The sequence below is a fragment of the Garra rufa genome, chromosome 25, assembly GCF_049309525.1.
Source record: "Garra rufa chromosome 25, GarRuf1.0, whole genome shotgun sequence".
Classification (NCBI taxonomy): domain Eukaryota; kingdom Metazoa; phylum Chordata; class Actinopteri; order Cypriniformes; family Cyprinidae; genus Garra; species Garra rufa.
Window position 1 is genome coordinate 23,364,420 of NC_133385.1, and position 15,260 is coordinate 23,379,679.

The following is a 15,260-nucleotide window of genomic DNA, read 5'->3' on the forward strand; positions in this document are numbered from 1 at the left end:
TATTGTAAATATTTATTAATATAAATTGAGCTTTGGTGAAATGCATTATGTCATTATTGATTATGCCATCTGATACATTTACAGGCAATAGCTACGCAGGCTGTTATGCAGTGTTGCCAAGTTTGTGGTTTTTCTACTTTAGCACTGTTGTCGCGGGTTGTTTTTCATGTCTGCTAGTTACAGCAACCCAAATAAAGTGATATTTAGCCCCTGGAATGCAATTTTTACCAGGGTAACCACCTCTAAAAACCTGTTTCACCACCCGGAACACAAGCGTGATTTGGCTAGTTTTGAGTAGCAATTGGGTGGGTTTTGTTGTGACAACCTGGCAACCCTGCTGTTATTTGAGAGAGAAACAGCTAAAAATGTGAAAATGGCAGCCTTCACTATAGAGTGTTTTCACGACGCATCATCAATCGGCACTGAACCTAAACAATGCCACTGAACCGAACGGAACTTGCACAATTTGTTAATTATTGCAGCTGAAAATGGTCAATTATTGTCTGGCTTTGGGCTGTACTACATTTGGGCATTTGGAGTACTATAGACTGCCAAAACAAATAACAAATCAAGAAGACTGCAAAAAACTGTCTGAGGAACAAAGGCATTTGTGGTTGAACTGAACCAGGATTTCCAGAACAAGAATCTTGACAACATTTGTGTTTGTTCTTTTCATTTCTGGTCAGGTAGGTGAAATATTAAGCTAAATAATACTGCTCGTATCTATCTTTACCACCTATTAACTTTAGTTTGTCAAAATAGCATGCCCTTTCCTGCATTCTAAGTCTTTCTATGACATAAGTGCAAACCCTCTATTCATACAATAACATACAGATACAAATACACTAAGAAAGCACCTATTTAAGTAAAATAATTTGAAATATGTATTCATATAAATACATTGTTTTTGCTTATTAAAAACCTGAATTGAGACTGGTCAAGCCTGGGAGAAACGCCATTAGATTGATTGACTGTTATGCAGTGTTGCCAAATTCACGTTTTTTCTACTTTAACACTGTTACCATGTGTTGATTTTCATGTCCGCTAGTTAAAACGACCCAAACAACATGATATTTAGCCATTGGAATGCAAATTTTACCAGGGTAACCACGCCTAAAGACGTGTGTTTTACCACCTGGAATGTGATTTTTTACTGTGATTTGGCTAGTTTTGAGTAGCAATTGACCCTTCGCAAAAAACCCGCCCTGCTTAGTTACTGTTGTTAAGTCAGACAAACAATGGCGCTCTCACGCTACACATCATGTTCTAATACAGTGAAAAATAAATCATGGAACAAAGAGGAAACTGACAACACGCTGACCGACAAGATATAGAGCAGGTTACTTCTGATATGAAACAGCTTTAAAAAGTAATTTTTATAAGAAATTCAAACAATACATACCGTTTTGTGTCTCTGTGATGTGTCGTGATAGATCACTCTATTGCCTTATTAGATAAATCAACAAGTGAACCGATGGTCTTTTCTTATTTACGTAAAGTAGAAGAAAACAGGAACAAACATTAGAACATGTTTTATTTCAACCACAGAAAGATGTCAATATGCACAATTTTTCAAGTTTAACTCCACCAAAGTTAATCTACTCTCCTGTGTAATGTGTTTGACGGACAAAATGACAATTTAACCGTATGATTGGTCAGATCGCCTGTCAATCAAGCTGTATGCGAAGGGTCAGTTGGGCGGGTTTTGTTGTGACAACCTGGCAACCCTGCTGTTACGTGAGAGAGAAACAACGAAAACGCGCAGCGTTCACTAGCGATTTCTGTGCACAACACAGTGTTAAATTTAACATGTTTCATCTACTTTAATGCTAAAACATAAAATAACGCCGTTTAGGCGCACTTTTTTTTTATCGCGTACAGCCTATTTAAATAAATAATTCACATACTCTTGATTGAGTAGAACGTGATGACACGATGGATTATAGACCTTTTTCCTGAGTAAACGATGAGCGCCGCCATTACGAATTCTAACGTCAGATTGAATGCTTTTCTGTTCCGGTTTCCATAGGAACCCATTCAAATAGCGTCCATCTGTTTTAATGTAGCTAACGTCCGCTGCTTCCTGTCATCTACACACTCATTAAAGTGAGGCACTGACAAATGACGGTCATTGCGACATTGCCAAGTGATGGCGCTATGGAGCCATGTGCTTTTTAAAAACATTTTAATAGGTTTAACATTAGTTTATTAGCTCGGAATATACCCTAATTTGACTAGAAACAATGCAGACTGGAAATGCAAAGCATTCTTTCAGTTAAGAGTCGGACTTACTTCCGTGTTCAGGAAAAACGTCTATAGACGGAAAACACTGATGAAACCCGAAAATACAAGCTCAGTGGTCGGTAAAGTATCTGTATGCTTTTATTATCCATGTTTAGTCTGTTTTTTTTGAGTAGTTCTTTCTCAGTTTTATAATTAAAGGCCATAGGGTATAATGTGAACTTTTTTATAGAATCCCATTCGATTTGTTCATGATAGTCTGGTGTTTCACGAACAAGTGGATGTTTGAACGTTTAGTCATAGAGTGATATTTTTCAAATGCAGCAGAGGGCCCTGTTTCATACTCGGATGTAAACAACAGTAGAGATTGCATGGTTGATGTACTACTGAATACTTTGTTTTGCTAATTTATGCTTTCTAAACCACGGAAAAACATGTGGAAGCCCAAGCTGCTAAATCATATAGAGAAGGACTTAGTAAACAGGAAATTTTTTTGACAAACTAAAGCTAACAGGTGTGAAAGATAGGTATGAGCAGTATTAATTAAGATATTTGCCTAATATTTCACCTACATGACTGGAAAGACTGGATAAGAACAAACACAAATGTTAAGATTCTTGCCATGGCTATCCTGGTTCAGTTTGTTCAACCACAAATGCCTTTTTCCTCAGTTTTTTGCACCCTTTTCCTTGATTTGTTAAAACTTTTGTCAGTCTATAGTACTTCAAATGTTTTTTCTGATCTGACCGATTAGTACAGGCCAAAACATGACGATAATTGATCATTTTTGCAGCAATAATCAGCAAAATATGTGAGTTTTGTTTGGTTCAGTGGCATTGTTTACATTCAGTGCCGCCGATTGATGACGCGTTGTGAAGATCTGGGTTGAGTTTACTTTCTAAAGGCAAAAACAAACAGCTTTAGGCTATCTAAATTCAGCTGATTCTTTGCATGACGGCGGCATGACAGCCACCCAAGTGAATCATGGCGATAGTCTTGCATAAACCTATTATTATGTACCCAACACATTAGCTTTCTGCAGGGAACTCCAGCGGCCAGAGCGACTGGTTGAGCTGTGGTGCAGAGCGTTTGGATGATGGCTAGATCTGGTGAGTAGAGTTGACACCGATTCCACAGAGAGATCATCACAATTGGAGGGATGGGGATTGGGAAAGACAATTAGGACTCATAATATGCTAAGCAGCAACAGATAGAGAAGGAGAATAGAGAGTGTATTTTTGGCAGATTGTAACAGAAAGCTGATTATTGCAAAGGCTTTTGTTTGGATGAAATGTGTTCCCGCTGCTGTCATTTAACAGCGGCTCTCGTCTGTTAGTTGATTTTTAGCCTAAATATGGTCGTTAAAGATTCACACAACTTACACACCAACCAAATACCTTTATCTCTTTTTCAAGCTTTCTCAAGTGCATTTTATTTTGTGACTTGCTTGCAAATGACATTGAATAACGCCTCTTGTGGTTTCTCGTTGTTTGTAGTGTATGTTCAATATCTATAATGTGGTTACAGTGATACTATGGTTGATGTGATGGATATTGGATATTCTCAATACAATTATTGCTCTGGTAACAGCGCGGGTTGACAGTTGCATATACATATTGCGTTTATAGACAGTAATACAGACATGATTGAAGCTTACATATAATCTGGAGATAAAGTGGACCAAGAAAATACTATAATGCGACGTGATGTGATATGATTAGATTACTAACTAATTGGTAGGCCCTGACGAAATCTGTGTTGTTGTTTTTTCATCCATTTTCTGCAGTGATTTTAAAAAAGAAAATCTGGTTTAAACATGAGGAAGTATTATTTATTATACAAGCACATAAGGTCTGAGACAGTAAAATTTGTGAATGACAGCTGTCCCAGATTTGTGCTTGCCTGCTGTATAGCATTTATTTAGTTGTTGAACTTCTCTTGGTATCAGTATGTCGCTTTTAGTTCTTGCGTAAGTGTACGGTACAAACAGTTCAGCACATGTTGCTGTAAAACTTATTCTTTTGCCTGCTTTGACCACTGGAGCATCTGTCCAAGGGTAAATGTCAATGGCAAATCCTTTATAATCTGAAAACTGTCTGGAAATAATCTGGCAGATGTAGTGACACTTCCTATAGATGGTTTGTTCTTGTTTAATCTCCTCCAAAGCTCATTTCAAGCAATGTAAAATAGAGCACTGCAATGCGGAAGTGGGGAAGTAGTATTTTTCCATTCTGTTAAACCCAGATTTTGTATTATACTGTGTTTAAAAGTAGGTATTTAACATATATGTGATGATACTATTATCTTGCTAGAAAAGCAGCTGATGTAATATTAGCATTATCAGGATACTTCATTTGTTCTATTCAATTTATTCAGAGGGACATATCATATTTTTTTTAATCAGCTAGATTGTGAAAGGGATAGTTCACCCCAAAATGAAAATTACCCCATGATTTACTTACCCTCAAGCCATCCTAGGTGTATATGACTTTTCTTTCAAACGAATACAATCAGAGTTATATTAAAAAATGTCCTTGCTCTTCCAAGCTTTATAATGGTAGTGAATAGGTGTTGAGATTTTGAATACCCATAAAGTGCATCTATCCATCATAAAAAGTACCCCACACAGCTTTGTGATGTGGTGAAAGGCTTTCTGATGTGAATTGATGCGTTTGTGTAAGAAAGATATCCATATTTAAAACTTTATAAACTTTATAAAATATCAAAAAAAAAAAAGTATGATTCTTTGTCAAGTTGGTTTTATTATTTTACAAGGTGTCTGAGTAGTACAGCCAAACTAATTTCCCTATTTTAAAACTAAAACCTTACAAGGTAACAAAATATAAAACTAAAAGAATGGCAGATATTTAACTGGGCGAAGATAAAAAATCTTTGTCATTATTTTATCTTTGTCATAAAAAAATAGGCTACATGTTACAAATACACAAATAAAACAAACAGTGCTTTTTCAGGTACAGTAGATGCATTTATCAGTAGCATTCAAGAAATTGAATTACCAAATAGACTATATACAGTTGCAATCAAAATTATTCAACCCCCTTGACCTGCAAGACATTTTGCTGCAGAGAACAAAATTTTGTGAAAACAATTTAACAAAGGCATGGGTAAACTATTAAAGAAAGTTTATTAATACACATTTGAGTAATTCTGAGAACGTAAGTTGATGAATAATGAAAAAAAATCGAATTGGCTCTAAACCTTTATGTTCAAAATTATTCAACCCCTGAAAGTAAATTTGATGTAGAATATTTTATTCTTTAAAACCACCAATACACACTGCCTGGAAGTGCTTAGATGCTTCTGTCACCTTTCTGCTGCAATCTTAGCCCATTCCTCCCCTGAAAAAGCTTTCAGATCACTGATAATCTTTGGTTTTTACTTTGCCACTGCTTGCTTCAAATTCAACCATGTATTTTCAATGAGAATTAAATCTGGAAACTGAACAGGCCACTTAAAAACATTCTATGACTGATTCCTAAACCAAGCGTAAGTAGATTTGAACGTATACTTTGGGATGATTGTCCAGCAGGAAAGTCCATTGATTATTAGCTTCAGACATTGCACAAAAGGCATCACAATGTTTGCCAAAATGGTCTGATACTTTAATAAATCAATGATATCCTTTGTATGGTCATGTTTTCCACTTCCTGCTACAGTAAAACAACCCCTGGTCCACCTCCATGTTTGATGATGGAGATGGTGTTCTTCTGCGTATAAGCTTGGTCTTGTTTGCACCAGACGTGCCTCTGATCCATACATCCAAAAAGTTCCAGTTTGGACACATCACTCCATAAAACAGTCTTCCAGAACTCCACAGGTCTGTCCAAATGAATTTTGGCATGTTCAAGTCAGCCTTTTTGTTCTTCTTGGTCAAGAGTGGTATTCAGCAAGATTCCTCAGCATGAAGACCATACTTGTCTAGTGGTTATCTTATTCACAGTATTGAAATATTTTTCCTCCTTTCGTCGGGTCATCTTGCAAGTCTTTGGCTGTACATTGCAAGGTTTTCTCAGTTGATCTGATCAAACATTTTATGATATTGTGCTTTTTTGTTCAACAGCCTCAAAGGTTTTCTGGTTCATCACACTTTAATCTAAGGAATACGGCTGCCAGTTGTGTCTCTAGGGACATGTAATGTCTTAGAAATCTTCATGTAGTTTTAGACTTTCTAATAGAGCAAACTATTTCTTCTCTATTGATTTTGTGTGAGCTTTGATGACTTTACAATATTTGCTACTCACCTTCAGCACATGCATGGGCCAAGAGTATACTATGTGTAACACCTCAAGCTAATTCCATTTTTAATACGTTTGTAAAGGCTTAAGACAATTTTGTAACTTACCATAAAAATAATTGTCTTAAAACAGCAAAGTTGAATAGGGGTTGAATAATTCTGACAAAGCTGTGTTATTAAAAAATCCTATAACTCAGAAACATTACATTATATATTGACATTATCACTTTTAATATGCCAGAAAACTGATGTAGATGCAATTTAGTCGTGGATCTTCAGGAAGAGCCAAAATCATTTGTAAAGTACTGCAGTCTCTGGGGGGGTTGAATAATTTTGATTGCAACTGTACATAAATTATACATTGACTCTTATTAAAGCAACTATATTAAAGTTTTTCAGTCAAGAGCAGTGAGTGTTTTATTTTATTAGCCTACCATCACCCAAAAATAACAATTCTGTCATCATTTACTCACTCTCAAGTTTTTTTTAAGCATAAAACATGTTGAACATAAAACTTATTTTGAATAAAGTGGGTAACCAAACAGTTGCTGGTCCCCAGTTACTTCCATAGTATTTTATTTTTTCCTGCTATCAAAGTGAGTACCAGCTACTGTTATCTGCATTCTTTAAAATATCTTCATTATATGTTCAGCACAAGAAAAAAATGAATACAGATTTGGGACAAATGTGAGTCCCAACTAAATTTTTGGTTGAACTATCCCTTTAATGACAATCGGCAGCATGTTAAGTTCTGTCACTTTATAAGCTGCACGTGTCTATTATACAGGCGCGCATCCATTTTTCCCTCAGCTTTTTACTTTCACTTTAGACATAACCAACTGTGTTTATATGTAATCATTGCATGTTTTGACGGTATTAGTGAATTAGACACCAAAGATAGCTTAGTCCAGTAATAAGGCGCTGTTTTAGCGCACACGCTTCAGGTTTACACGCTCATGAAGCGCATGCAAGAACAGTGCGCGGACGAAATAGCGTTATTTCACTGGCAAGGCTTTGAAGCACATGCAAATAATGTACTTTTGTGATTGTGAATATGAATAAGTGCAGTGACCCGCCCTCACCGAGCTGAAACAGTCCGACTCCGATCGCCATTGTGAGACTCAGGTGCAGGGAAAGACAAGAATGTCTCAGATTGAGCGATTGAGGTGTTCTGTTGTTGGATGTAATAATGAACATAGCAGTCCTCATTTACTCCCAACATCTGAGCCACTGAAGATGCAGAGGATTAACGTTACTTTCGTTTTTAAAAGGAAAGCGCCGATCCCGATCTACATATGCGTGTATGTTCGTGTGAATCATTCGTGATGCAGCTTCACCCACAGCAGAAGTGAGTATAAGGGTTTTTTTATCCATCTTTGCAAATGGCCTTTCTTAATAATGTGCTTGTTAGCAAGTTTCACAGCTAAACACGGCTAAATGCGGCTAAAGTAAACATTACGGCTCATCATCCCACGACAGAGAGGGGCAGGGCGAGCAGAGCTCATTAGCATTTAAAGGAACATGCAACAAAATAGCTTGCTTTAAAAAGGGCTGATTTTGACAAGGTAAAAAGAGTGTTTTTTACACTACCATTGAGAAATTTTAACCAAAGTATGTTCTTCTCATTAAGACCCTAAAGAATTATATCAACTTTTGGAAAATGGGCATCCGATGACCTCTTTAAGAAAGCTAAACAAATAAGATTCTGGTATTAGCTTAGCTGAAGGTGGTTTTAGGGTGAAGCATATTATCATTGTGTAAATTTAATTAGACTAAATGAATATTCAGTTATTCATTTTTTGCCTAATTTTTGTTCCTAACAGATACATAGCTGGGCATTCTGTGCAAAATCAACCAAATTTCAGAAGCTTCCCCGCCTCAATTTTTTCATATTCAGAAGACAAACATTGCAATTTTGACCTGAGACTTGAAGCCAAAAAAGACCTTGGGAGCATCATTATTGCATTTTTACACAGAGGTTGGTAGTTATGTTGGTAAAATAAGTTGATGCAATACTTGTTGCATTAAATGCCAGTGGTGGCAGTTCAAAAATGGGAAAAAGCAAGTTTTTCTCCCCAGAGTTTGTGTGCATCTAACTTAAAACTTATTAAAGGTATATATAATATAATTTGGATATTGGTTCTTAACAAATTTATCATTTGGTATCTTAATTTGTTTAGGCTCTACATGGTTCAGTGTCTGGCTTCCAGTTTCATCTGCTTCCAGCTGTTTTTAGCTGTACAAAACAGCTCGTTTTGCTTGTGTCTTATCATATTATTTTAATGTATTATCTTAATTTTGAACACAATGGCTTGTAGTGCAGTTTTACCATTTACTGCACTTTGTTTTCTCGTCACACAAAATAAACAGGTGTTTCACGATGCCATAGAAGAACCTTTTTTGTCTAAACGGTTCCAAAAAGGACCTTTAACATCTGAAAACACCTTTCTGTTTCACAAGAGGTTCTTTGTGGTGAAAGAAGGTTCTTTAGGTTGTAAAAAGGTAAGAAAGAGACGGTTCTTTAAGAACCTTTGACTAATTGGTACTTTGTGGAAACAAAAATGTTTTTTCTATGGCATTGCTGTGAAGAACCCTTTATTTTTAAAAGTGTATTTCCTTCCGGCGGCTTATGACTTATCTAACACATTACCAGAAAACAGCTTACTTCCACATTAAAAAATAAGGTGCAGAAGACACTCAATATGGCTCCAAGAGTAAATTGTTAAATTATACACATATTTAGTGGTCAAAAACCAAATCTAGGTCATTTTTTTTTTTCAATTTAAAGAAAATGTCTGATGAATAAATAATGTTTAAAATAGGAATGTATCTTGTTTCTTTCTATCAAAACAAATGCATAAAACATACCAAAGTTTGCATGCCTGTAACTAAATATTAAAGATATGGTATCTTAATATCCTCTGAGATTTTGCTTCTTAAATTCAATTCTTAGATTCTAGTTCCATGTCATGTAATATTTTGGCTTTATTCTTCATTTCTTTGACCAGAAACAAATATCAAAATAAACAAACAAAATATCTAAATTTTTAGCCTCTGAGGACCTCTGGTTGATTTGGCATGGAATGGCCCAGTTCTTTTTGTTTATGGTTGTTTATGCTAACATGATCGCTGATAAGAGTAACCTTCAGTCATGATCCAATACTGTGGTTAATCTGCCTTTGATCATTTCACCAACAATTTGTTACTGAAAAAAAACATGGTGACCCATTTACACACAAATATAAGGGCCTAAAATCGAACTGAGTGTTTTATTCTGGTCCGTGGTGTCAAACAACACTTAATCCCACTGGACAACTCTGAAATGCTGAGAGCCTCGTTCTCTCTTTGCAATCCATACCGAGCTGGACGGTTTATCAACCCTCTGTGTGATCGATTTCTGCTTAATTACAACTCAGCAGCAAAGAACTGGAATTTAGTAACCAACCAGCTCCCTACCATGATATAAATAAAGAAGGCTAAGAAGGCTTCAGTTTGTGTTGTACACGTAATGATGTGCAAACACTGTGAAGCAGCGTGAAATATTAGTAGCATTATTGAATGTTTCACGCAACCAAAAAAGGCTGATTTTGGCATGTCAGGGCCAATGGGGTAATTAATGCTGCGTTCAGCAATTATGGCGGCTTGTTTTTGTGTAAACGTTTTCACCCAGCAGATCTTTTATTGATGAAATGGCGGTCTTGCCAGAGGTCTCCTGGATGTATTCCAGCCCCTTTCATTTACATACGTACGACACATCCAATTACCAAACAGGGAACTCATCCATAAACGAGAAGTAATAGCCTGAGCAGACAGCCAGCCATTTCCAGCATCAGTCAGGGTCTGAGCTCATGAAGCGTTCTCAAGGAATCCTGAGTGCGGTCTTTAGATCAGTGTTTCTGATTACTGACGTCGTAATACTTATTTTGAGGAAATGATGGCAGACGATTACATTCATGCATTTGGCAAATGCATTTATCCAAAGCTACTAACTGCTTTGCAAGGCATGCATCTTATCAATTATTTCCTGGGAATTGAACCCATGACCTTGGTGTTGCTAGCGCATCAGTTTAGCTACACAACTGGTTGGTCTTGAATATGCCATTGTTTCCTTTTGAACCTATACACAAACTATAGATTTAAAAAATGTTTTCTCAAAAGTATAATAGGGTGAATTTTAATTTTATATTTAGGGCCTATGATGTCTGCGATGTGGAAAATACGAACGGAATCCAGTCATAAAAATGGAAATTCCTGTATAACGTGGAAAGTCATTGAATTTGGACTGTTGTCTGTGAATATTAAGCCGCAAAAATACTATTTAAATATGAATCCTGCATGTCCTGCGTGTCTCTGTGTGAATGAATGTCGCAGACGTGCGGTTTTGTTTACTACACACATACTGAAGCGCATGTGATGCTTGCGGTGTTTTCAGCTTCTGCTGCCTCAGTATATGAGTGCATGAATACATAAACATAATCTCTAGAACACAATAATCTCTGAGTCACTTCATGACCATTTTACTGTTTCTTTTGAGAAAAACTATTGTCTTCACAGCAACCCGTCAAAATAAAAGTTTGGTTTAACTTGAAGAAACTGTGACAGAAATATATTACTTAATGTAATGCAGTGTTTCCCCTAGGTTTCCATCAAATGAAAAATAAACCCTTTTAATTTTTGGCAAACAAACAGAGGTTTACTGTTAAAATCAATACATGGAAGAAAAATTATATTCAGTTTAAAACGTTTAAATAATTGTAGTATTTTTTTTCTACAATTAAGTGGTTAATCTTGTAATAATATTTATTTTTTTATCATATATACAGTAGTCAACATTTGAAGTGGATCAAAACCTTTTTTCAAAGTTGTCCTAAAACCAAAAACAATACCCATACTTGTCTTAGTACAACTTTAATGAACTTTTTTTGATCCACTTCAAATGCTGACTACTGTATATTGTTTTACGTCAATTATTTAAATAGGAATATATAAACACCTACATTATATTGTACAAAAGTAATACAAGACTAATATTGTTCTGTTACATGTTAAACCATACTTTTATTTTGACAGGTTGCCGTGAAGTTTCTGTGTGTGCAGTATGATATGATGCTTTCTCAAATGAAACGGTAAAAGTGACACTCACAGCAGCTTTGGAGATTGAGTTTCTGTTCATGTGTCTCCACCATTCATACATACAGAGGCAAACGGAACATGCAGGATTCATATTAAAACGGTCTTTTTGCATTTCAGTTTTCACAGATACTTGTCCATATCGCGATTTGAATTAAGTGACAGACCAACTTTTGATTTATTAATCCAAAAATCGATGAATTACGTGGCATTTCGTGCTATAGTATATTCCGTTTTTATGAATGGAGTCTGCGATCCCGTCCGTGTTTTCGCAGAGGAGACATTGTAAACGCGCGATCATGTAGAGACAAGTTACATGCCTTAGTGTAAATAAGATAAATAACATAAATAACATAAGGCTATTTAGTTTGTTTAATAAAAGAACAATGTATAGACCTGTTCTATAGGAAAGATAACCTTAAATGACTTTTATTGTGATCTGGCTCTATATCGAAAATAAAATGAACTTGACATTTCAAGGGGGGCGGGGGGTACCGTTGGGGGGGCGGGCTGCCCCCCTCAGATAATGGTAGGGGAAACACTGTAATGATAGTGCTACTACTGCTAATAAAATTATTATGATTATTACATGTTTTTTAAAGAATATTTACTACAATTACTAGAAAAATATGGAAGCCCATTTCGGCCACTGAAAAAAAGGTAATTGTGACTTTTTATCTCACAATTCTTTTTTCTCACAATTGAGTGTTTACATCTCGCAATTCTGACTTTTTCTCTCAGAATTATGAGATATTAACTCAAAATTGTGCAAATCTAAGAAATGAAGTCAGAATTGTGTGATATAAACTCGCAATTGCGAGTTATAAAGTCAGATTTGCAAGATAAAAACTAACAATTCTGATTTTTTTCTCATAATTGCCTGATATAAACTCGTAACTGCGAGTTATAAAGTCACATTTGCAAGATAAAAACTTTAGATTAGTGTTTCAGATTACTGACGTCGTAATACTTATTTTGAGGAAATGATGGCAGACGATTACATTCATGCATTTGGCAGATGCATTTATCCAAAGTCACAATTCTGACTTTTTTCTCAGAATTGCGTGATATAAACTCAGTATTGCGAGTTATAAAGTCAGAATTGCTAGACATAAACTTGCAATATTGAGAAATAAAGTCAGAATTGTGAGATAAACTCAAAAAAATTGTGAATTTATATCTGACAATTCTGACTTTTTTCTCATAATTATGAGATATTAACTCAAAATTGCGCAAATCTAAGAAATGAAGTCAGAATTGTGTGATATAAACTCGCAATTGCGAGTTACAAAGTCAGATTTGTAAGATAAAAACTCACAATTTTCCACAAAATTGGGAATTTATATCTCACATTTGTGACTTTTTTTCTCAGAATTGCGAGTTCATAACTCGTAATTTTAACTTCATAACACGCAACTGCGAGTTTTTAAGTCAGAACTGTAAGATGTAAACTCAATTTTGAGAACATATCAGTCTTTTTCCCCCTCAAAATTGGAAGTTTATCACACAATTCTGAGAATAAAAGTCAGAATTGTGACTTCATATCTTGTAATTGCGAGTTTATATCTCAAAATTCGGAGCAAAAAAGTCAGAAATGTGAGTTTGTACCATGGAATTCTGAGAAAAAAAAGAATTGTGAGATAAGCCGCTATTACTTTTTTTTACACTTTTTATTCAGTGGCAGAAACAGGCTTCCACAGAAAAATGTAAATACACAACACAGTATTTCTGAGAAAAATAAAAAATAATAATAATAATATAAAATGATAATAAATTATCTCTTTAAATAAAATCTATTAATCAGAGTTGCTTTTGATTATTAAAATTGAATGAAACCTTAAAAATAAAATCCAGAAAATTAATGGAAAACAGAAAAAAAAAAACATATATCACAGGGCCTTAAAATGTAATTTCTGTAAAAATTTTAATAAATTGCTGTTAAATTGTGTAAGTTCCACGATTTCAATTAATTAGACATGCTTTTTGATTAATATTTTTTTATTTAACCACCAAAACAGAGTCTAGAAAAGCAGAAAAAAAATTAATTTGAAAATAATTATTTCATAGGGCCCTACTGTCAATTTAAGTATTATATTATTAAGTATATTGTTATATTATTATCTTCATTATACACTTTTATTTTATACGATATTTTGAGTTTTAATCCTAATTTTAATTTAAATTTTAGTATTTTTTTTGTGCATTTGTAATTTTTTTTATACACTACCAGATTTTTTTTTGTTTTTAAAGAAGTCTCTTCTGCTCACCAAGCCTGCATTTATTTGATCCAAAGTATAGCAAAACAGTACAATTTCAAAATATTTTTACTGTTTAAAATAACTGTTTTCTATTTGAATATATTTTAAAAGTTAATTTATTCCTGTGATTTCAAAGCTGAATTTTTTAGCATTATTACTCCAGTCACGATCCTTCAGAAATCATTCTAATATTCTAATTTTCTGCTCAAAAAAAAAAAAAAAAATATTATGTTGAAAACAGCTGAATAGAATTTTTTCAGGTTTACTGACTCCAAGCTTTTGAATGGTATAGTGTATCAGATAAATGCTGATCTTTGAATCTTTCTATTCATCACAGAATCCTGAAAAAAAAATACTGTTTTAAATATTGATAATAATAATAAAAATGATTCTTGAACAGCAAAACAGCATATTAGATAATTAATTATTATTGATATTCATTATTTATATTAGTACATGTATTATCTAATATGAAAACATTTTTTAACTTGTAGGATCCATTTTTCAGCTTAAAATGTTTCTGTGCATGTGTGTCTGTAAAACTGTTTTAAGTACTATTAAAAAGAAGCACTTATTTGTAATTTATAATCTTTAATTGCCTTTAATCGTTAACGTCTCCAAAGGTCATGCAGACTCTCCTGTTCCTAAGCTATTAAATAAACACTTTGTCCGTTTCATGTCCTCCAGGTTCTACTGGGACCTGATCATGCTCCTGTTGATGGTGGGCAACCTGATCATCATCCCCGTAGGCATCACCTTCTTCAAAGATGAACACACTCCCGCCTGGATAGTCTTTAACGTGGTCTCTGACACATTCTTCCTGGTTGACCTGGTGCTGAACTTCCGCACAGGGATCGTCAAAGAAGACAGCACGGAAATCATCCTGGACCCTCAGTTGATCAAGGTGAGGTACCTTCGGAGCTGGTTCGCTGTGGATTTCATCTCCTCTATCCCTGTGGATTACATCTTCCTCATTGTGGAGACACGCATCGACTCAGACTTCTACAAGACGGCACGAGCGTTGAGGATTGTGCGTTTCACTAAAATACTCAGTCTGCTTCGGCTACTGAGATTGTCCAGACTCATTAGATACATCCACCAATGGGAGGAGGTAAGATGCACCTTTATAGATCATAATACCTTTTCTTTAGGCTGTAATTGTTGAAAAGAAAACTAACTGTGATGTGAATCTTGTAGATATTCCAGTAGTAATAATGGAACCGGCCATAGTTTCTTTTGGTGGTCCAGAACAATATTTCAGTCAAACAAATACTCATTTCTCATAAACACAAATCTAACTGTAATATAAAACATTCAGGTACTATTTCGACTTGAAATGAAAATTCTGCCGTTTATTTACTCATGTTGTTCGAAAA

The 15,260-nt window shown here is 34.9% G+C and overlaps 1 protein-coding gene across 1 annotated transcript in view; it reads left to right on the top strand.

The window, feature by feature from the left end:
- hcn4l (hyperpolarization activated cyclic nucleotide-gated potassium channel 4l) overlaps positions 1-15,260 on the top strand; it is a 47,154-nt gene that overhangs the window by 4,518 nt on the left and 27,376 nt on the right. The window contains exon 2 of the mRNA XM_073831813.1: positions 14,572-14,995. Coding sequence (XP_073687914.1) covers positions 14,572-14,995 — 424 coding nt within the window. The remainder of the gene's footprint in view (positions 1-14,571; positions 14,996-15,260) is intronic.